The sequence below is a fragment of the Labrus bergylta genome, chromosome 16 (assembly GCF_963930695.1).
Source record: "Labrus bergylta chromosome 16, fLabBer1.1, whole genome shotgun sequence".
NCBI lineage: Eukaryota > Metazoa > Chordata > Actinopteri > Labriformes > Labridae > Labrus > Labrus bergylta.
The window spans coordinates 22,481,520-22,505,106 of record NC_089210.1 but is presented as its reverse complement, the minus strand read 5'-3'; the positions used below and the strand labels follow the sequence as shown (position 1 = coordinate 22,505,106).

At 42.2% G+C, this 23,587-nt stretch overlaps 1 protein-coding gene across 1 annotated transcript in view; it reads left to right on the top strand.

Moving 5' to 3' along the window:
- The first annotated feature begins 108 nt into the window (after positions 1-108).
- coro7 (coronin 7) overlaps positions 109-23,587 on the top strand; it is a 110,984-nt gene continuing 87,505 nt past the window's right edge. Inside the window, exons 1-7 of the mRNA XM_020647024.3 lie at positions 109-331; positions 2,520-2,616; positions 3,087-3,167; positions 3,747-3,817; positions 4,712-4,898; positions 5,896-5,972; positions 10,438-10,488. Coding sequence (XP_020502680.2) covers positions 272-331; positions 2,520-2,616; positions 3,087-3,167; positions 3,747-3,817; positions 4,712-4,898; positions 5,896-5,972; positions 10,438-10,488 — 624 coding nt within the window. The 5' untranslated portion in view covers positions 109-271. The remainder of the gene's footprint in view (positions 332-2,519; positions 2,617-3,086; positions 3,168-3,746; positions 3,818-4,711; positions 4,899-5,895; positions 5,973-10,437; positions 10,489-23,587) is intronic.

The following is a 23,587-nucleotide window of genomic DNA, read 5'->3' as shown; positions in this document are numbered from 1 at the left end:
TGCGTGGACAAGTATCAGAAGTGTCAAGTAAAATATCGGATGCACGTGTTTTATGACCCGGGGTAGCGCGAGACAGTGCGGTGTTTTCACGAGCTTTTTAACGTGAGACACCGCCCACGAGGGCAGCTCGGTGGAGCAAAGCGAGCGAACACCAGCTGACTAAAACTGAACTGTCAACTATAGCAGGAGTCCTCTCTCTCTCTCTTTGCTGAGTACCAACCAGCTCGACAGAGACACCCGGAAGGCACGAAAGTCAATTTGAGAGGGCAGCATGAATCGCTTTAAGACCTCCAAATTCAAAAACACCACACCGAGCATTGCCAAGAAAGATGTGAGTAGTTGCCGAGCGCCTGCCAGTCTTGTCTTGCTAACATTAGCTTTGGTTATTATGAGCTATGCTGGTTAAGTGGTGTTTTGGGGGAACGCCTGCCTTGCAAGGGATGTTGAACTTCCTGCATCTGGTAGCCTGCATAGTAATAAGAGAACTACACGAACCAACTCACAAGTGTTCACACGAACTATGTGCTGCCAGCCATGTGGGTGAAGAGAGCTGCTAACCCTCTTCGGAATTTGTAGTGACGCCCATCACCATGCTATTCCAGCAATGCTAACCTAGTTTTTCCCTTTTCTTCTAAAACATCATGTGGTGTATTGCACGGTTTATGACGGAGCTGTGTTTGCTCTGCACAGACTTACTCTGTCAGTAAAAAGGAAAGATAACGATTTGAAAGGTGAATTCAGCAATAGTTCCTCTTGTATTTGAGTGATGGTTGTCCTGTAGGCTGCAAGAGGCGACATGTCTGGACGGCACTACAGTGTCTTGCATACAAATCTGTCATTTTTCTTCTTCTCTGCTCTGGACCCATCTGCTTGAAGTTGCAACGCCTGCAGCTCTCCTTGCTGAGGTGGATTATGTAACCCCCCCCCCACACACACACACACTTTGTTTTTACTGAGGCAGGAAAATGTCTGGCATGTCCAGAGATATTGGATGTTATTGGTGTCTCTCCAATCTCTGCACACATCTTAGACAGCAGGTGGTGCTTTGCTGCTGTGCATGTTAACAGGCCAGTGAATGTGGGTGAGTGTGGCTGGAGTCATGTGATGGAGGGAGCTGTCATGTCATCAAACATTATATAAAAGAGAAATCGGGGACAGGAGCAGGAAGGGAGAGAAGCAGACTCATGGGGCTAGAAACGCACACCAAACCAAAGACGACCGAGTTGTTTTCTACTCATACTGTTCAGAAAAGTTTGAACTCCACTTGGTTTACGTTAGTAGTCACAGGAGTGGTTTGGGTATTCATTTAGTCAAATCTTATTTGGCTGGTGAGCACGCTTTTTGGTGCCAAACCTCTTTCTGATCATGGATTTGTTCATGGATTAGCAACAGAAGTTGTTCAGACTGACTCTGTAAACCTTGGAAAAACACCCAAATACAGAAAAAAACATCACAGACCTCATACACCATCATCCAAGTAGATTTATGAAGGGAAGACAATCCTGAGTTTGGACTTTCCTTTAGAGTCAAATAGCCCTAAATGTTCACAGTCATGGTCAAATGTATAATTTGTATACAAAGTAGAAAAAGACTCTTATGCACCAATGGTGGAGGTAATGATTTTTAATCCTGGGAGTTATTATAATAATTATAACATTCTTCACGTCTATCTCAGAATAAATCAGTCAGTGGTATAGGACTCAGCTTCTGTCACACCACAGTCATATGTTTGCATTTAAAGATGCACATGCAGAAAATGTAATCCTGCCATAATAGAAGCATGCTTCTTTACTGTGCTTTCAATACATGAGTGCATAAATAAAGGAAGTATTGCATTATTCCCAGCAGAGCTGTTTCAACTGCTAAGTGCCCTCCTGCAGCTCCACGTTCGGCCCCTCAAACAGCGCTGAGAGTTTTTCGGAGGAGTAGCGCAGCAGTATGTTGAACACTCTGTCCTCTCGCTGCCTTTGCCTTGTTAAACTTATGAAAGAGGTTTTAAGAGCGTCTGCTGTGCGACGCAGGGAGCCCTTCCACTTCCTCGACACTGGCTCATTCAGAAGCACTTATGTGTGCACGCTCCCAGCCAGATCCTTCCTGTTTAATCCGTAGCTCACTTTATTTATTTCATTTATTTCATTCCAGCCAAGACTATTCACTTGTGCTCTTTGTAACAATATGAGAAAGTTCTGTTGTTTTTTTCCCGAGGTCATTATCCTTAACAAAAACTAAGGAAAGAAGGAACACTATTGTCAGAAACATTTTCCTTTATAAAATAAAAATAATAATAATAATAATAAAAATAATAAAATAAAGACTAAACTAAACAAACAAACCAGCTTTGACATTGAAAACAAAAAGTGAAATAAGAACTAATGACAAATTAAAAACAATTCTATCTTCCATCAGCACTGAGGATTGTAGTCATTTTTCATGTCCATCATTCTGTGATCTTTTTCAACACTTCATCCTTTGTTTGTTTTTTAATCCCTCATAAGTGTGTTCTGTGTCTTTAAATCAAGGGATGGATCAACAATGTCCGAGCTGGTTCCTTCTCCTCCCAGGGGAACCACATCAAAGCCAGCTCCAAGTTTGTGGTTTTCAACACCGAGCAGGCCGGTAAGTAAAGAGAGAGAGGGAGGGAGAGAGAGAGAGAGAGAGAGAGTGAAAATAATGTCTGCTTCATGTAGACAGAAGAATCCACTGTTGTGATTTCAGCACCATACTTGTCTGTTTGCCACATGTCTACATCTAAGAAGCTGAGAATGTAAAAAATGCAAAGGAAATACTTTTCTAAAACATGCTTTTTTAAACTGTTGGCTTTATTGTTATTTTTCACCACGTTTTCTTTTTTAAATTAATCTATTTGGCTTTTTATTGATTGATATTTGGTGTTTTATTTATCTATTACATTTATTTGTTTTCTTATTTGTGTATTTACTTTTACGTATTTGCCTTGTTTTAATGGAGAAGGACTTTGTAACTTGTGGAGAAGTGCTTTATAAATAAAGTTTTTATTTTTTCACAGTATTACGTTAATGAGTGCGAGCAGTGTGATGAATGAAGATTTTCTGTGCATCTTTCTGCAGGTGGATGCATACTGGGCCTGTCCTCAGTCAAACCTGCTTCAGATGGCCAATGGACGCTCACCCAGATCTCCTGCCATTCAGGTAGTTTTTTCTTCTGATGATTGGCCTGATTTCCGTCTCTACCCTCTGTTCTGTCTCTCTAACAAAGGCATAAAAGCCCAAAAATTAATCTTAAACAAAAGAACCGAGGACGTTCCTAATTTGATATTTGTATCATATTCATGATTGTTGAGACAGCTATTTTGTCTCTTGTATTCCATTTTTCTTTTTTTTTATCTTCAATGTATAGCACATTGAGTTTACCTGTAATTAAATGTGCTTCATAAATAAACTTCTATTCTATTTGTGGGTCCCTGATAAATTCTAGTTCTGAACTAACTGGAGTCTGACTGATACCACACTCAAAGTGCGTTACAATAATCTAAACAAGGAAAAATCAAAAGCACGTTTAACTTTGTGCAAATCAAGAGAGATAGGAATGAGTTCATTTTGGAAATGTGTTTGAGATGGAAGAAGCAGGAGCTGACAGTATATTCAAGATTAAAATCAAAACAAAGATCTGCATCAAATATGGCTTCCAGATTTGTATCTTTCACAGCTGAGAAATGAAACTAACTTGTGTTTGTTTTTCTCCGTCATGTCTCCGCTCGTCTCTGTCAGATCTGGTGACTGATATGGACTTCTCTCCTTTTGATGAAAGTCTCTTGGTGACATGCTCCAGTGATGAAACGGTGAGCTCTTTCATTCCTTCCTCTCTCTGTCATTATCAGTATTGATCTTGTTTTATCTTCTTCTTTTTTTTTTTTTTAAGATATTTTTTTTGGGCTTTTTCGTGCCTTTAATGCAGAGAGAGGACAGTGGATAGAGTCGGAAACCAGGGAGAGAGAGCGGGGAATGACATGCGGAAGGGGGCCGCGGGTGGAAGTGAACCCGGGCCTACCGCTCGAGACGAGAGTCTCAACACATGGGATGTGCGCCCTAACCATTGCGCCACCAGCGCGCCCCATTATCTTCTTATTTTTAAACGTATATAAATCCTCTCTGGCTTTGTGCCTCTTGGCCCGGCTTCTGATCTTATTTTAAAACATTTTTAAGACTCCCTCGTTTCAGCACATTATCCTCAGCCACAGGTGTCCGAGCTTACAAGAATCTGCTGAGTTTGGTTCTGCATCTTCAGACTCAGCAGCTCGGTTAACCTCCACAGCCTGTGTTAACACTCACAAACCTATATCCACACACACACAACGGTTTCTGCAGTGCCTGGAATTTGCAGCACACGACCGATTCCTCTCATCCTTGTCCAACAGGGAATCTAGTTTCCCATACTGAGCAGTGTTAAGCAAATAAATTAAAGTGGAAATGAGTGAACGTGTGAAATATGATCAAGGGAATGTGTTTTTACTGACTGAAATGATCTCATTACATCCAGAAATACCAGCTGACTTGTCTGATGTGGCTTTTTAAAGAACAGCTGTCACAGCACAGCGATCATTCCTTTGTCTTCTAACGTTCAAAGGAGCAGACATTCACTGAGATTTGAGCATATTTCCACCAAAGGTAGGAGGTAGAATGGGACTGAATTGGAAGGTGTGGTAAAAGAGATTTCCCTCTGTCTGTGTGCTCAGGTGAAGCTGTGGCGTTTGTGCGATCCAGAGCTGCAGCAGCCCAGCAGTCCAGAGCTCACCCTGCATCCGGGTCACGGCAGGCTGGAGCTGGTGCTTTTCCATCCCACCTCCTCTGGCGTGCTGGCTGTCGGCGCCAACAAGTCGCCCCTGATATGGGACACCAGCCGCCAGGATGCGCCACTGGCAGGTAGCTAAGCGAGTGCCACATGTGGGAACACATCTGTTTGTGTGCACAGTTTAGATTGAAACACTGAATGTTATTTCTGTCCAAGTCTTTGTTGTACATCATGCACTGTCGATTACATCTAACATTTCAGTCTCTGTCAGTAAGTCTTAAGGTTTTTTTTTTTTCCGTTCTGGCCTGTTTTGTTTTATGAGTTTATAAATGTGGAGTTGAGTGAAGTGCTTTTTTTTTGTTCGTCTGGGACTGTCTGACTGACCCTGCCTACGTTTTTCAGCCCTGTGGCTCCGTGGGGTCGGAGCAGCAGAGGTAATGTTTTGGTTTTGCAGTCCTGGTCCCGGTCTCCACAGACTGGCCTCAGGATGTGATCACACTATCCTCTGGCATCAACTCCCCCCCACAACCCACAACCACAAACACTTTGCCCCCCTACCCAAAGTCCATGACAGCTGGCCTGGCTGCTGCTCACTGCTGATCCAACTCTTCATGCGCTCCGCTGTGCCCCCACACACCAGCTTTCATCACCCTCATTCCTCATTAATATGTGACTGAGGGACAATGTTTGAACTTTAAAAATGTGTGTTTCAGTGATGTTTGGGTTTCAGTTCATACGTGCACTTTTCCTCTTTATTCATCTGTTTGGTGTCAAACTGAAAAAAATCACTCGTGCTGTGCTCACCTACAGCACTGCGGCTTTATATGTGTCACGCTCTTCATTTCTCTGATATGACTCATTGTTAGTTGTAAATCCTATGTATGCTGTATTATTATTTAATAACTTTTTTTCTTGCTTGATTTATGGCTTCATCTCCTCCCTGCATTTTTTTTCTCTCTCTCTTACATTTTTTATGGTCTTTCATTTGTGTCTTGTCCGTACATGTGTCATCATTCTGTGTTCACACTGTGTTGCATCGGTTCCTCTTTTTCTAAACCTTATTCAAGATGTCCCTTAGTCCTTTCCTCTATTCACCTTCCTCTCTGATCGACGTGTGTGTGTTCACAGTCCTGGAGCAGCACAGTGACCAGCTGCAGAGTCTGAGCTGGAAACAGGACGGTTCCCTGCTGGCCACCTCCTGTAAGGTGAGGAGAACTCACACCACACCATACAAACACTGCAACAACCTGCATTGCTTCACCTCTAATTTTCACGCATGATACAGCGAAATTTCTCTTTTGTTTTAATCCCATTTTCCTACTTTATTGCTCTGTCGAGTGAGGTGTGAGAGCTGCAGTTGCAAGAAGTGACCACTAGATGTAGCCATTGGTTTACATTGAGCTCAGTATGCCGTTCATTGGATGCTGCTGCTCCTTATTTATTTACATGGGGTTTATTCCATCAAAATGTCAACAAGGTTATGGCGCATAAAAAAAAAGGAGGGGATCATATCACACATTGGAACATGTAGAGGGGAAAAAAACAATAAACTTTGAAAGCCCTGTGACGTCAAAGATAACAGCTGGTTTGTTTTAAAAGTATAAAAGTGATGACAAAGAACTAAAAGTTGGCCACAGTTGATGCAGGTCATAGTTTATCTGTATTCATTTGTTATTTAGGGCACTAAAAAGGGTCTGTGTGTGAAGGATACATCTCTAAGGGATTTTGTTTTGCTCGACCCCACCTAACCTCTTAACCTTCGTCTCCCCTGTACACACTCACTGCATGCATTTTGAAATCCTCCTGTCTTGTGCTGCTCTAAAAAGGAATTAATGACCATCTCGTATTTGAATTCATGCAGCATAAAGGAAAACGCCAAGGAGGGGGCAGAGAGTTTAATGCATTCATGCTATTAGGAAATAATCACACAGCTTGAAGGCCTTTCCATTCGGTTGTTAATATTTTTATGTAGTGTGAGGAAGGAGGGAGGGGGTATGGCTTTATGAGCAGGGTGCAGAGAACGTCAGGTTTATGGTGGAATTGTTTCATGGATGTGTTTGAGTTACAGGAAGAGTTTGAGGGGTTTTCAAGTAAATATGATGAACGCACCAGACGATTCTTACCCTGGTGACAGATATCAGGATATCATTTGTCATTAACCGACTACAGGAGCCAATTTATACGTATTACATTTAATTGATTAAATGACGGCAAACTTCTTAATCCCATGTTTAAGCCCACTGTAAGAGTTCTTATTTTGTAGGAAAAAACACGAGCGCTTAATGATTTTTCATCATTTATATAGATAAACAAAGTGTGCATTTAAAGCTCCTGTGAGGAGTTTTTCACTGGTGGTGAAACAGACTGTAATGAATGTTGATGCCTCTTTATGAGCTACAAATGCAAACCAGATAATCTGCATGAAGATTGACAATTTCTCTCAAAGTCTTTTTTTTAATGTCTTAAACTGCTGCAGGGCGGTTGGTGTCTGATGAAGCCATTACAAAAAAAATAAAAAATTAACAGCATAGATTCACAGTTAGGGATACGTTTGACTGTTAAAATATAGTAGGGGAGGGTTTTTTGTCTCAGAAGTTCTTAGACATGTAATAACAAAATGTATTATATAACAAGCAATAAGCAATCAGTTCTACATATTAATAAAAAAAAAAACAGACATGGTAATCGGCTAAATTACATTTAACAATGATATCGGCCTTGATTTTCTCAATCTGTACATTTGTAGTTAACATATTGTATCTTTATGTATTTGTGTCTTGTTTAAGCCGAAGTCGAACCCTGATTGATGCGATAATGACGCTGAGGCCTCTGGTGAATACTTCAGACAACGCACGATGAGCTTTCTTGCTCTTGAATAAGCTTTGACACCAAAATCTTCCACATGTGCCTCTTTAACAGCCGAGCTTGTCAGTCCAATCCCCTTTGTTTGTCTTAGCCCTGACAGGTAACAAATTACTCCACCAATCACAGTCTACGTCCCAATCCTGACGTTCACCTTGACAGGATAATCATCCTCACCAGAGCTATCCCCCCTGCCACCCGTTTAGATGTAGTCTTAAAGAACAAGGCACCTGAAAAGAAACAGAGTGGGGAGGGGGAGGGGGAGGGGGAGGGGGATTTGTAGCCATGATCAGAGTTCGGGGGCCTCCGAGGTTCCTGCCCTGTTGGTCTCTGGTGTCATTTAACCCAAAAGGCCTCTTTCAATCTCTCCAATCCAACTTATTAAAGCAAATAGGGCCCACCAACATGTGGGTCCAGTCCCCCCGGCAATCCCAAAGGGTAAACATTGGGGCACATGGCTGAGGGGGGAACACGAAGGGGAGACCACCACCCCGAAGAGCAGGACTCATGACAGGCCTCGTTTGGACCCAGAGAGATGTATATTTATGACACGCTTGGAGGGAGAAAGGCGCCATTCATTTTACAGAATTCCACACAGGTAGTACGAGCAGAGAGGGAGGAAAGGGTGTGTTTATCCAACCGATGGACAGGATAGGGCGGTACGCTGCTCAGAAATGAGGTGCCACCAGATTTATGTTCCACTAGTTTACCTTGAATTTTCAAAGACTCATTAGAACTTCCCTTTTACCATATTTTCCTCAGCACACACAAAAAAGGGGGACGGATGAGCAAAATCCTGCAGCCTCAAACTGCCAATCACAACAGGCTGTGTCACTGGTAACCGTGGGAGACTGGGAACGGGAGGCTGGCAGCAGAGTGTGTTTGCTGATGAGTGAGTGAGAGAGTCCCGGCGACCATGTGTGTGTTTGCATACATGTGAAAGTTGTGTGCAGCAAACTCTCAGTGAAACTCATTAACGGCAGCTTGAGAGTGAGCCTCCGTCACTTTGATTAAACAGCTGCTGCCTCAGCACACACACACACACACACACACACACATACACAAGTACAAATACACAAATGCACACATGGCTCTGATGGCCCCTCTATCTGTGCGTTTATGAGTTGAGGTGGTGTGTGAGTGTTTATATTAGTTATTGTCATAGGCTTTCGAGTGGGTTTTCTTCGTGTGTGTGTGTGTGTGTGTGTGTGTGTGTGTGTGTGTGTGTGTGTGTGTGTGTGTGTGCGCGCGCGCGCGCGCGTGCGCACGGTGTGTCACATCTGTCCATTTGCAGCCCCTCATCTGTGTGTTTGCACTGCCAGATAGTTTCCTCCCTCATGTTGTTGTTTGACCAACTTTGGGTTGATATTTCACAAAGTCCATTTCAAGTAGAGGTGCTGGTACCTGTGCAAAAAGAACTCTGGTAATGGGAGAAATGCTGATTCAACCTTTTTTTTTTGGGGGGGGGGGGGGGGGCTGTTTGGGCCTTAATTGGAGAGACAGGACAGTGGATAGAGTCGGAATGACGATTCTTTAAAAATGTTATTTTAGCTAATGAGCATCCTTAGAAAAAGTAATGAGTAGAAAGATAAATCAATGATGAATTCCTTGCAGGTCAGAGATGGTCAGGCCATTGATAGAGACTCATCCATTGATCAGTGGTTTTCAAAGCCTGTGTTTCTGAGTGAATGTGTGTGTGTGTGTGTGCATGTGCATGTATGTCTTTGTGTGTTGTTCTAGCACTGCTCTGGAGCTGTTGGCTTAGGCCCAGGTCACATAGGCCCTGAAGATGTAGCTTTGGGGCATCATATTCGTGGGTGGGCCACACATTCACAGAGAGAGAGAGAGGGAGGGAGAGAGAGAGAGAGAGAGAGAGGCAGATTGAAAAAAGGCACTTGAGGAAATCCCTTTGTTTGCGATTGAAGCTAATAAACAGCAAATAAAGCCCCTCTTTTATTGCTAAGGAAAGCAGTTCAAAGAGAAGCTGAAGCCCTGATTGATCATCCCTTTCACCCTTGAAATATAAAAAGCTGTATTTATTGTATGCATGGCAGAATTTAGCATGCTGCCCCTTTATATGTGTGCTTGACTGTGTCACTGTCAGCCTTCTGATTCCCTTTGACATGTGAATGCGTGTGTTAAGTGTGTGCGTGGCTCCGTCTAAGCCCTACTTATTACCTGCCATCAGCCCCGTGTGTTTGCTGTGATCACAGTCACACAGACGTATTGAGTGACACGGCTGCAGACACTCATGTCCCGGTCACAGCCTGATCCCATTAGACCCCATTTCCTCTCAATCACGCTGGAGCCTCTCTGATTGGCTGCTGTGACTGATGTGTAACTCGTGTTTGAGCTGGGCGGTTTCAGGGCGCACAAGGCCGCCGGGAGGTCATTGGATTTGCTGCAGATGAATCAGTGAGATCACGATGATAAGTGAAGGAGTTTGTGTTATTCTTCACGAGTCATTCTTAAATCATGTTTTTAATAACTAGCTTTCATATTTCATAAGTCCATTTTATATTCCATAAAAATAACTGAGAAGCATGGTATTCCCTCCCTCTTTCATTGTGAGCGCTTGAAGTCTCTACCTTTCAAATGCACTTTCATCTCCCATTAATGTCCAATATTTAAATTCACACATTTTGTCACTGAATTAAAATGCAATTTATGTACAGAAGTTTATAAAAGACACCTAAACGTGTGCAGTCTTATGCAACAGTCCTGAATAAACTGTCTTTTATAAGGGTTATAATGTTCATTTTTCCTCCAGTCTTACATTAATGGTGTCATTTTCTTCCACCTGTTTAGGACAAGATGCTGCGAGTGTTTGACCCCAGAGCCCAGCTGACACCAGTTCAGGTAAGTCCCACTACGAAAAATGTACGCACAATGCCAAAACACTGGAAAACTGCTCTTAGAAAACACTTCATTAGTCTGAGGATCTTTAAGTTATCGGTAAGTTAAATGTGTGTTTTGGTTAGCAGAAGAGGTCATCGCCTTGGCTCCACCAACTGATCTGTACTGTGCAGGCAATATGTCAGCGCCTGTCTGACATATTGCCTGGTGGACTTTGACTTCATATGTGTATAATTAGAGGTGGTGGAGATGCATTGTCCATCTTTATATACAGACAATAGTACAGCCCAAAACCATTTATATGGGGAAAAATTACTCCGACAACTATCTCTCCTCTGCCATTTTCTTTTTTTTTGTGTTTGTGTGTTTTTTTCCACTTTCCATGCCACATCTGGTGATAAACATGTTGACAGTCACCCAGCCAGCTCACCACTGGCCACTCTCTGTGATCCATTCACTCTTGATTTATAGATATTCTTCACAATCCGAGGTCCCTGCTCTCCTTTTTTTTTTCCCACGGGTACCACTCCACACTTAACCAGTATGGCCATGAACCTCTCTGCTTTAGGCCACTCCTTCTTCTCAATATTAGAAACAAACTTCCACCAGAATGGGAAAAAAAAAATCTGTTTTTAAGGGGAGTTGAAGATGTAGACAAGGGGGAATGGGGGGTTGCCAAGACCATCACTTTTTGGTGCTGGACCTCCCACAATGTTTTAATTACCGATGTCTGCCTTAAGGCGAAAGGCTCAAGCAATTGTAAATACGAGAAATCCTGCAAAAACACCACATGCCGCAGCAGATTACATTTTTAGGACACAGAAATACCTGCAGGGCACATCACCCTGTATGGAAGTCAGACGGCATATTTCTGCTCCCATTGCTTCATGTGTCTGCATAGTATTGCTCATGTGTGTTGTTTATGTTTTGTTTTTTTTAAACTCTGACACCTTTGTGAACGGAGTACTGTTTCTCAGGTATGTGATGTCATTGACTTTGACACAAAGAGACAGCAGTGAAAAAAGGAACATGCAGAATATTTTCTTTGTGGCACGCTTAGAACTGTACGCCTTCCTTCAAAATGCAGAGTGCGTGCACAGTGCATGTGCCTCCGTGTTTGTTTAAGTAACATGAGCTCAGACGGCTTGGCTCCTCTCCAATGTTTGAACCTGGGTGTTTACATCAGGTGTGTCGGCGTTGAGGTCCCTTTCAACACACTGCTTTTCAACAGGCCTGCTTGAATTTTCTCCACTGCACCCGCTCTCTCTGCAATGCTGACATACCGCTACCACACAGATTTCCGATTTCCCAAGTAAATACTATCCCAAATCCTTGGCTACTACACAAAGCCTTGTCTTGATAAATTGAAGCAATGCAAATGAAATTTCACTGATGTTGCATGTAAATCACATTTTGCAGCTGAAGCATCTCATTAGTTCAGACTGAATCTGCCTTTTGGAGAGACTTTTAGTGTGTCTAAAACTGTGTCTGCAGGAAAAAACTCAGTGGTTAGTGCTGGTGGTGGAGATGTGCTGCTGGGGCTTTCCAGCCATGTAGCCAACAGATCTTACGGGGGAGAGAGAGAGATAGAGACAGGAGGAAAATGTGTGACCAAGGCCTTTTAGACAGATTTAAACCCAGGAATTAGTTTTATTTTGATCCCTATGTGATGTGCTTCAGACCGACTGGTTACTTTGTAGACTTAGGTTAAAACAATATGATGCATTGTCAGCTTAAACTACATGACAGTTCATTAAATGGTACTAAATATTAGCTTAACCCCTTCCAGCTTCAAATTAAAATGCAGTTTTCACAGTTGCAATAATCAAAAAAGAGATTATCAATCAATCAATCAATTTGTGCAGCACTGATTCTTAGCAACAGTTATCTCAAAGCACTTGAGAGGTCTAGAATGTACTCGATGTTTTATTATTTACAGAGAACCAACATGAATCCACCATGAGCAAAAAAACTATTTTAGCAACATTTTAACATTGTCGAGGAAGAACAGAAATCTTTTTTAGAGAAGAGCTGTGGCTAATCTTCATGCGGGCAACGGAATGCTCTGACACTTCTCTGTCCCTCTCTGTTTACTTCACGGACAGATTTGCCTTTCCACGGCATTCACATCATATTTAAAAGCCCCTAAACTGCTCCAACGCAAAGTGGGGAGAGCAGCAGTGGTTCCACTTTGCCTGTGCATCAGGCACAAACACACGAGTCTGTGGAATCTCCTTGAAACCGCTGTGACAAAGTGAAATGTTGTGTTGTGTTTTATGGCACTGAACGTCGCTTTGCAGTTTCGTGCAGAAACTGGAGCTTCACACTCTTCTCACTGGCCTCACCATGTGCCTAGTATTCATTTTCTGCATGTTTTAAACCATCCTTCATCAGATGGTGTTAATAGGAGTGGCAGCAGCTCTCTGGTTTTCCACAAAAAAGAGAGAGAGAGAAAGAGAGTCTAACATCTGCCCACTCTGCTCTCCGGCTAAAGCCTCTCAAGTCAAAACCTCGGGTTATTTCAGAGAGATAGGAAAGGGAGAACAAGAAAGCAAGGGAACACAAAACCAAATAGGGAAGAGCAGCCCTCTAATATGTTTGATCTGGGTTCTAACTCTTTGGTTTGAGGTGGTGAAGCCATGTGCAGGGTGCAGAGGAGGACAGCAGCTGACTCAGACATCTTCCTCGCTTGGTCCCTCTCTTTTATCATTAACATGAGGAATGGAAATAAAGAAAGAAGCTTTTTTGGACTGTAGGCCATTTTTAAACTGACAATCCTGTTACCGATAAGTCTTCTTGTGGGCTTTACCTTAATATATAATGATTGGAGTAGAGAATATATAGAAGAGACTTAGTGAAAAACTCTCTCTTTTTGTTGTCTGAGCTATCACATCTCAGGCCCTGTTCACACTTTGCATTGACATCCATCCTGTGACCTGTGTGATCTGATAACGAGGTGATAGCAATTAATGTATGATCAGAACGCACCCGAATGCATCCTGAGGATGGCTTGAGATCTGACAGCTCAGACCACATTTTTCCAGATTGCTTTGGTCGTGGAGAGCTCATGCATCCTGGGCAGCATTAAGGACCAACCGGTCAACTGGGAGAACAATGCTGCCTCCCGCCGGGTGGAATAATGATGACTCATTCAGTCTCTCATTCAGTGCCCTTAAATGGGCAGGCGCTTATTTTGCAACATTAGACCGGCAAAGTGTAAATGCTTGTCCTTAAGTGCTGTCCACTCGTGATCAGATCACCCAGGATGGATGTTAAGGTATAAACAGGGCCTTTGAGATGGGAGTCATTGGACATACAGTAGCTCTTGTGTGTCCACTGTTTCCATCCATGGCAGCATAGTAATCGACTTGAGCTGGCTCATCCCTGCAGCCAGCACTGAACAGGGTTCTCTTCTAGCCAGGTGGGGTAAATTTAGGCCCTAATTACAGCCCTGTGCTTTATTTATAGGAAATAAAGACTGTGCAGGGTAATTAAAGTCTTGGACAAGAGGAGAAGTATTTACTGCATTTGTAACCAGTGAAAGTGTGTAGGCAAGTGCACGAGCAAGCAAATGGATTTTACTGAGGTATATTTTGCACACATGGGTAGAGAGTATTACTGTTCTTGTGTCATCCCATCAAATGAGAGCAGATCCTATTTGAGATTTGACTTTTGTTTTGTTGTCTGGTTATTCTGCTCCGTTTGTTTTCTACCACGCAATCTGCAGAGGAAAAAGTCAATGTTAGTTTATGTTACTTTAAGCTAAATGAAAAGGTGAACATGTTGACTTTATATTAGCTGATGGAAGCTGTGGTTCACCAAGTGTTATTAAGTTGTCTTATTAGTGTGACAAAGCTTTTTAAATAGTCAGACTATGTCAAATAAATCCAAAAGCTCAGGATTCTGGTGTAAGCATGGCATAGCAAAGCTTTGAATCATCAAGCACCAAAGATAAACATGATGTGTATCATTAAAGCTGATTTTTGTTGGACTTGCTGTTCTGGGTTCTGCCCTCTCTGCCATTACATCCCTATACTGGCCTCTTCGTCTCAGATGAGTTCCCCTCACATCTCTCTGCAGCTATAGGCCTCCGCCCTGCTTCCCTGCACGGTGAGAGGAGGCACACTTCCTGACCTGATCCTGAGGAGGATGAATTGTCCTGTGGATGTTAGGACACATGCATTAGCGAGCATTTTGCATCTCCTCTTACTGTCTCTCTCCTGTGGCTTTTGATCATTCCCTGATGTCTGTGCATTTGCTGAGTGTGTTATCCTGTGTATGAGTGTGTGTCTCTGCCTGTGTGTATACCATGTGCTCTTCAAATTACAGTGCTGAAAATACCCCTCATAGTTTTGGGCCAGTGCTGGCCATAGAGCTGTCGATCTGTGGTCGCTGGAAGAAGAGGGAGACAGGAAAAGGGAATAGTTTGCCGGACTTGGGGGCCAGATTCCTCGTTTTCGGCTCGAGCTTCTGCTGCCTTGGGTGAAATTAGAGAGGACCACGAGCTGGGATGGGTTTGGACTTGAGGAGGGAACGCTAGGCAGGGCCAAGGAAAAGCATAGCGGTTTCTGGTATAGGTGGCTTAAAGCATTCCATCTCTTAGACCCTTCCATAAATTACACACACTGAACTCCCCGGGAGGTGTTTGTGTGTCTCCAAACTTGAGTTACTCATTACAGACGCACAAAAAAAACTTTGTTATCTCACTAACTGTGAATAATTGTGTTTGGAAAAGTGTTTTGTGCAAGTGGGGGGCTAGTTGAGCGTGTGTGTGTGCGCATACTCAGATTTCTCATTACGGGCAGAATAAACTACCAGCGGGCGCGATGAGCTTAGTGTGTGTGTGTGGACTCTGGCAGGCAGCACAATGAAGCTCTTTGACTGCAGTAGAAGACTTTAGTTTGCATCACAGATGTGAACCCAGGGGGAGAGAGAAATATTTAAAGAAATGACATGAAATGGAAGAACTTAAGTGTAGTGTTTGTGCCTCTTTATTTTCTATTTTTTTCCTGTTTTTACTTTGTTTATTAATTTATATGCAAAAATAAGGGAATGGACTCAACTGAACTGCCTTCAGTATGCAGGTGTGATTGTGAACCTGATTTATTTGTTGGCTCTTTAAGACATATTTTTAGAGATATGGCAGTTTTCTGTCATTCAAATATGCACTGCAGCAGTCTCTAAGGTTAGAACAGATCGAGCAGGATGAGCTCCGACACATATTTTATCCTTCAGAGTTCAAAGAGTATCAGATCCAATCTTAATCAGATGGGATTACTGATCTGGAAATTCTCTCAGTCCCAAAAAAAAAAACGACAAAAGAGAAACTATTTCTTCTCAAAGAACATCAGCGCGCGCCAGAGACTGAGATTATGACACTTTCCGCAGAATGAAGCTTGTTTAGAGTTTGCAGAATGTGTAATGTTAACACCACACAGATCTGGAGTCCACATTGTGAAATATAATGTCTATAAAGAACAGGAGCGCATTCCAACAATATGTCACAGCCCTACACAACGCTAAGCTCCAGTTTCCAGCCACACGAGCTGCACAGTTTGACCTACAAGTGAGCAAACAGTGCTTCTGTTTTTAAAAAACCTATAAGAATTCTTTAATATAGCCAAAGCCTCTTATTGTGCCTGCTGGCTGGAAGAAACTACTAGCATTTGATTTTATAATAACAATAATAATAACTCGATTTGTATAGAACCTTTAAAAACACAGGTTTACAAAGTGCTTTGACATACATGCAAAGGTAACTTTAGAACAAAGCAGAGAAACTCAACAAAAGAACCTAAACCTCACCAAAAAGACAAAAAACAGCAAATTATTAAACCTGCATGTTGTGCTTTGCCTGTCAGCACATGTGAGTCCAATCAGACTTAAAGCTGTTCATTGCACTTACTGATGTTGTTTCCTCCTCTCTAGATCCTTGCTTGTGTTGAATTTACTCTCTGATGTACGTCGCTTTGGATAAAAGCTAAATGAATTGTAGAATTGTAGAACATGATTAAACCAAACATCATAAGAACCCATCGGCATGAAATGAGATCAGGATGAGCAAGGTGAATTTTCCTGATTATCACCTGCCGGTTCACACTTTGGATTAACTCAACTTTTTGCAGAAACTTTACTCTGGGGCTGGCAGGGGAAATTCTGGATAAATTTAGGATAAAAATATTTGTACATTGCGTTCACATGTGAATCTTTTTTGAAAATTTCAGCAGTTTTGTGCATGTGTGAAAAAGGCATTTCATTGTTTCTGTTTTAATTTGGAGTAAAATTGATAATGCAGAAGAAAAGACACCTGGCAAGAAATATGTCTTCACTTGAGTCAAAGGTCAAGCTGCCAATTAGTAGGTCGATCCCCATCTGACCAAAGTAATCCCTTTGACCTTCTCATGGCTGATAATAATGCACCTCCATGTCACCTCCTGTTACCTAGAACACAGCGTGACATGTCAACTTTTGTAATGCTGCATCTAAATGCATTTATTCATGCATCAGAATACCTCAGATGAGTCAATTTCTGCAGGTCTGTTTCTCCTTTAACATAAACACACATCTGTCTTTTTGCCCCTCACTCCTGTGGTTTGTCTCTTTCGATACACTCACCCTGTTTCCAACTTACTCTCATGCAATGCCGCCTCGTGCCTCCATCTCCATCTCCCTCCACCCAACCCTGCTGGGTTCAGGACCTGGTAATAGCCAGTGGTTAACTCAGCCCAGATGTCGTGCCCTCGCTCCCCTCCTCGTCTTCTGTCTTTCTTCTCCTCTCCTTCCATCCCTCAGCTCCCTGTGTTACTGGCTGCACTCGCTGCCAACATTAGTTATAGTTTCAGTGAATTTTGGCAGAGCTGAAAGAAGTCTCTCCTAATGAGGGAACAGGATTTTTGCCGATCTTGACAGCTCGGCAAAACAGTGGCAGAATATCTGGTTATTCCATCATTTCATTTGATGGAGACTTTCTCAAATAGATGTTTAGTTTTCATGACTTGGCTCCTCTGGGTGCTTATTTTCATTGTAAACTAAGAGATAATCTAACTTAAGTTTTGTTTAATGTCATGTTTGAATTACATTTTGTGTGTGTGTGTGTTCAAACAGAATGATGAGGTAATAATGCATGTTTGTCAGTCCAGTTTCTGGAAAAGAAGCTTAGAGGCTCAAAAAGTCCAACAGGGATTGTGAGGAAGAGATTGCAAGTTTGTAAGAATTTTAGCTGCTTTAGAAAACGAACAGCATTTGTTTTGTGTGTGTGTGTGTGTACATGTACATGTGCGTGTGTCCGTGGGTGCGAGTGCTGAAGTATTTTTTGTGGAGGAAAGAGGTGAGAGCGAGTGCCAGCTGGCAGCGACGGACGCCCTTTGCTCACATGTGTGTGTTGTTTGTGAGCGGAGGCCTCATTAGTGTGCTGGCTGCTCTGGTACTGTTAGTTTCCAACTAATTAAGGCCCCCATACGCACACATGTGGGCGACACCTGGAGCCCAAAATGGATGACGATCAGCTTTTGTTTTCCGGCAGCATACAAAGGAGAAGATCCATTATCCTGGGAGTAAGGGTCTTCTTCAGCTGCCAGTCACGCTTTGTTGGAATCTCAGTTCACAGATTGTCAAGATAAGAAGCAGAACGTCTTAAATTAAGATGAAATTAAATAATGACATAATCATTATGACTTGGGAAATGAGATAAGTTCACTTGGGAATCCCTTGTTTTAGGAACTGTGTCATCATGCGAGATTGGAAGAATTAGCTGATTCATTTAGAAATTAATGACAACAAGACATCAGTTTCATCATCTTACAGCTCCCATGTGACTCCAGCTCACTTTGCCTTCTTAATCTTTGCTACAATTTCCAGGAACTACAATGTGGCTTTAATCAACCTCTGCACTGCTTTGCTAATGCTATCCATTTTAATTTTAAACAAAAGACTGTTTCTGTGTCTTTGGCCAATGCGGCCCAGTCCTGGAGGTATTGCAACAGCAGTCGGAATTTATTGTTTTCTGCTTTATTGCAACCAGAGCAGCAAAATGAGGTTTAAAAATTAGCTTGTGTTTGAACTCCTCTAACCTGTGTTGTTTTGCAAATGATCAGTTCAGGTGGTTTAAATGTTCAGTGTTTGGTTTTGTGTGGTCTGCAAGGAGCTGACGGCTGCAAACACCAGTGCTATAGGTCATGCATGTATGTAGGCTATTCAATGCATTGAATAGCCTACATACTGATACTTCAGTGTCATAGTGTGTGTGTGTGTGTGTGTGTGAGAGACAATCATAGAGACACACAGATCTTTACTTTGAGTCAAACAAAGATTCGATTTAAATACATCCATAAACAAAATTGTTGGTCTTTAGGCTACAAAGAGACAATTAAACCTGAGAAGCAGAGGTGTGGGCTCCAGATTACCTGACCACAGATGACTGACCATATGCTTGTGCTTGTACTTTCCAGGTCATCATGTTCACTGTAAACTTTTTCTCAATTTGCTTCCTTCATCATACTGGTGGTAAGCTAAGGCTTAGACTGCACAACTTTAAAGGAGAGCCTGATTTCAGCTCGATCAAGCTGTTTTCATGCAGCGTACATCGGGGACAAGGGCTGATTACGGCCCAATCAGCTGCTCTATACCAATCGCATGAATTTCTGGCATGGTTAAACTTTTGGTTTTCCGACTGCACCCTCGAAGACAGTCCAATCCTCCTACTTCTTGTCTTTTTTTTTCCTGATTGCACCTGTGCAAAATGTCAGACAGGGTCTGAAATCGGGCATGGCAACAGCAGGCATGCCTGTTTGAAGCTTCTTGTCTTCACCGTCCTATGAAGGAAGATATTAAAGAGAGAAACGTTGGCACCAAACAGCTGTGGGCCTCCAGCTGACAGGAAAAATTTGTCATGGTTTCGCTTGCCAGATTGTGTTTGTTTGAGTTTCTGTGCATGTGCGAGAGCGAGAGCGTTTTCACAGTGTTTGTATCTAAGACTTGCATTTGGAGACAACAGAAATGTACATAGATCTGTATAGATACATAGACTTCAACTCCTTCTGCGGGAGTCCTCAAAAGAACCTTTATCGACAGTTGTGAATGCTACAATGTAAAGTGTGAGCACATCATTCATTAGCTTAGCTTGAGCTTCATAAATGATTCACCCGTACACAGTACAGTGTGAGTTGACATTCACAATCGTACAGTGTTCTGCCCGGCCTAAGAGGTCAGACAGTGGTGTAGTATACAAGAGGTGTGAGTTGTAAAGAGAGACAGCTTGGGTCGATTCACTCTGTGCTTTTCTCAAAATGACATCTTTCTGAGAGAAATAATGAGCACTCTAAAACAACGTGGAAAAATGGAGCCATGTGCTACGAATGACAAAGTCCTGTGCCTTTGTTTGCCAGCATAAACAAGCTAAGTCGTAACACATATTGCAACATGCTGTGATTGAAAAATTCTGTGACATCAATTACTCTGAGTCATTTATTGGCTTTACATCACCTGGGGTTTGTTTAGTTGACAGATAATTCTTCCCATGAAAGTTTCTTTTTATTTTTTTTTTTTTTAGATGTCTTGAGTTGTTATTATCAGGAATGCCCAAAGTACTTTGCAGTTTTCAAAACTTCAATCCATTTCTCTAAACTCGCTAAACTTGTTCATAATAATAACAACAATTGCATTGCATTGTGGGAATTGATATTTTGGCACTAACGTTAATCGAGATAATTCGCAGAATAACAACACACATCACGTTGAGTAAATGGAACAGTGGCTCTTACTGAAATTTAACTAATGTAGCCATAAATCACAAGTAACTGAGCAAGTTTGAATGTAAATATTTCCAGTATGATTTTCATGTTGTATGTTTATTTTTAAAAAAGGACAGTATTATTCTGGGGGACTGTAGGGTATTTTGGTTCATTTTTACAAACGTGACTGTAGCCAACCACCATTCATAACAAAATTGACACATCAGTCATGATCAGAACTTTCATATATTTGGTGATGCAGTCTTTCATTCTGTTAACTTTGAGGTAAATGCAATATTTATTAAAAAAAACAGAGATGAATGTCTTAAACTGGTGTGTTCCACTCTTGGTTCTGATTATGACAGCCCCATTAAAATGATTCCCCCATAGCGTCTTCCAGGGTTTGATTCAGAAGAATGCACCATACCTCAGGACAGATACATATACTACACAGGCTGTGGCTCAGTTGGTAGAGTCAGTTGTCCATTTTACACGTTTTGAATATAGGACACAGATGTGCACAGCTGTATCAGTGCTGAATGTTTGGCCAAAGAAAATGAGCAAAATTCATGATGAGATCCTACAAGTAACTGTCTGAAGCACCCTCTGAAATCTGGCTCACACATGTCTTATAAATACCACATCCCTCTCAGATCATCTTTTACTAATTGAGCTTCTTAAGACAACAGGTCCTGCAACAATTTGTGGTTTCATGCAAGAGCTCAAAGAGAAGTTCTCCCTGATTGAAGATGTTGAGTGTTATTGTAAAGTTAGTGTTTGAGAGGCTGCAGTAGTGTGAGCAGCCGCAGGATGATGGAGCTGTTTGTTAGCACGGAGAAGATGAGGTCATTAATCAAGCTGTCAGTCAGATTCTTCATTGCACAAAGTATGCCACGGGTCAACACTTGACTGTAGGCATTGAAGTCATACCCAGTATTTTTTTTAGACTCAAGCATCAACATTGGAGAATACATGACACGTTTGATCTTGTTGCACACTTATGACCCTTTAGGCTAACACCTGCTGCTGCAATTATAAGCACATTAAACTTGTTATTCTTCCCTTCTCTAATTTTGCCAGGATATGAGTGATAACATTCTTTCAATTAATGCAGGAAAGTTCCAATATCACACTCTGATTACTGCAAACAAATAGATTGTGGATCGTAAAACAAAGGGAAAGCCTCCAGTATTTACACATGGTAAGGGATTCCATGATTGTACTCATGGACGTGACATGCCTTCAACACATGTGTCTCCAGAGCAAATCCCGTTCTGCACAGTCCATGCTTCTATACGGACGCGTGGGGGTACTTTGATGATGTGAAGCTTGTGTGATGTGGTTCAGGGAGGGAGGAAAGCTAGCCAACTGTATCCACGGCCGCTATGAAAGAGCCGTAAGTGACAACAGGCCCCCGGAGGGCTGGGTCAGGCTACAGGGATTCAGGGGCTTCATTTTGTCTCCAACAGTGTGGGCATGATTTGCGGCATGATGTTTTGTGCTCCTACTCTGTCCAACACTACATCTCTTCATGAGAAACCCTGACGAAGAACCAAGTCTTTGTTTTTACAGAACAGGTCTGGCTTGCAGATTCTCATCAGCCCCGGGTGTCTTGAGTTTTTGCTGTAGTCAGCAGCATCTTTCTTTCTCTATGTCATTACTGCCCCATCCTGCGCCATACTTCTCTGTTTGGATTAAAGGACCAAGCCTCTAGAATACTCAATACTTGAACCTCAACCACAGTAACCATCTAGAATCCCCCAGATCAACATGCACTTGAAATCTTCTCTGGCTCTCTTCTGCTTCTTTTGGACCAAATCACTGATTCAACATTTAATGGTTCCGTTCATCATGTTAGTTCCAGGAACCAATTAGCTCTCTGTGGTGCTCTAATCCAAGAACAGCCTCTGTGACCTTGGGTTTGTGTTCCCAAAGGGAGGCCCATGCCAGTATAGGCACAGTTGATGCCAGTCCCCTCAAAGTGTGGAGTGACTGGGTCCAATCTGTTGTCCCCCCCTGGCCCCCAGAGAGGAGCAACCACAGCCTGAGCTGGCAGAGTTCATTGGCTGGATCTCAGACTGCAGCCACACGGCCCAATTAGCACCGTGGCTCAATAATCACAGCCTTCGTACCACTTCAGTGTTTCATTACATTTAGCAGGGCAGTTAAACTTATTTGATTTTGTAGCCTGGACCGAGAATCACAAAACATTCAACCTCACACCAACCAAAAAACTAGTTTCAAAAACATCAAGTAGGACTCTCAGTCAGGTTTGATATTTTGAATTAAATCCTGATGTAAGATTCATGACTCTGCTTATAATATTTCACAACACCTTGGGATTATGGGATTATTTACTTCCCATAGTTCCACTTTTGCAATAGTTGAACTGGCCCTTTGCCTTAAGAGTCTGAAAATATATCTTCTATTATGCGTAGGCCGATGACCTCTTCCTGCCTTTAGACTCCCAGAACAAGCAAAATAATGACGTTATCCTTGGCTTGATCTATAGAAAGAGTGATTCCAGATAGAAAAAGTATCTGGAACTGTCTCAGGCTGGATAATGGTTTTTACATCAGATTTCTTTACAAATGCACATAGTTGGTAGCCCTGCTTCTTCACCACTGTTCAGTACTTTGATACTTTTTGATCTCGTGCTATAAAACAATGCAGAATTGCAGACATATCCCAGCACACTGACTACATTGCACAATGGAAATGTTATTTAGACAGTGTGCAGTAGTTTTTCTGCAGTTTTAGTATTGTATTAGTATTGAAACACACATGGATATTGTTAGATTTCCACTAGTATGATATCAAAGTTTAAACATTTGGTGTCGTAAAAACCCTACCTCTGACTGGGCAGGACATACTGTAACTCCAGGGTAATCACTCTACCAAAATTTTAGCCTTCGATGCGATACTGGTATAAAGAACAAATTATATCGATAACTGTTTTTTTACCATAGCAACAAAAATCGAAGTCCTAGGCACCAATTTCAGTACCAAATGGTTGCCAATGTATTTTTTCCAGTTGGACAGCAATTTCGCTCTTTCCCCACTGACTGAAGATTTGTAGTGTCCGTATACTGTAGGTGGTTATGACAGAGATTGTGTAGCCCTAAAGAAAAGTGGTAAGTTTTTACGGCCTTGTTTTTTTTAAGGCCATCCAGTCCCATCCATGGATCATTGTCATCCAAGAAACATGTGAAATGGTTTTAGCTCTTTTCATTTGAGCGTCTGGAAGTTAATGATGATCATAGAAGAGATTCTGCAGCAAACAAATGAGCACAGCAGCAGCGGAGGTAAAGCAGCACAGTGCCAGTCGTTGAAAACCTACACTTGTGAGAATGGGAGGCCTCCTGTGCTGCGGC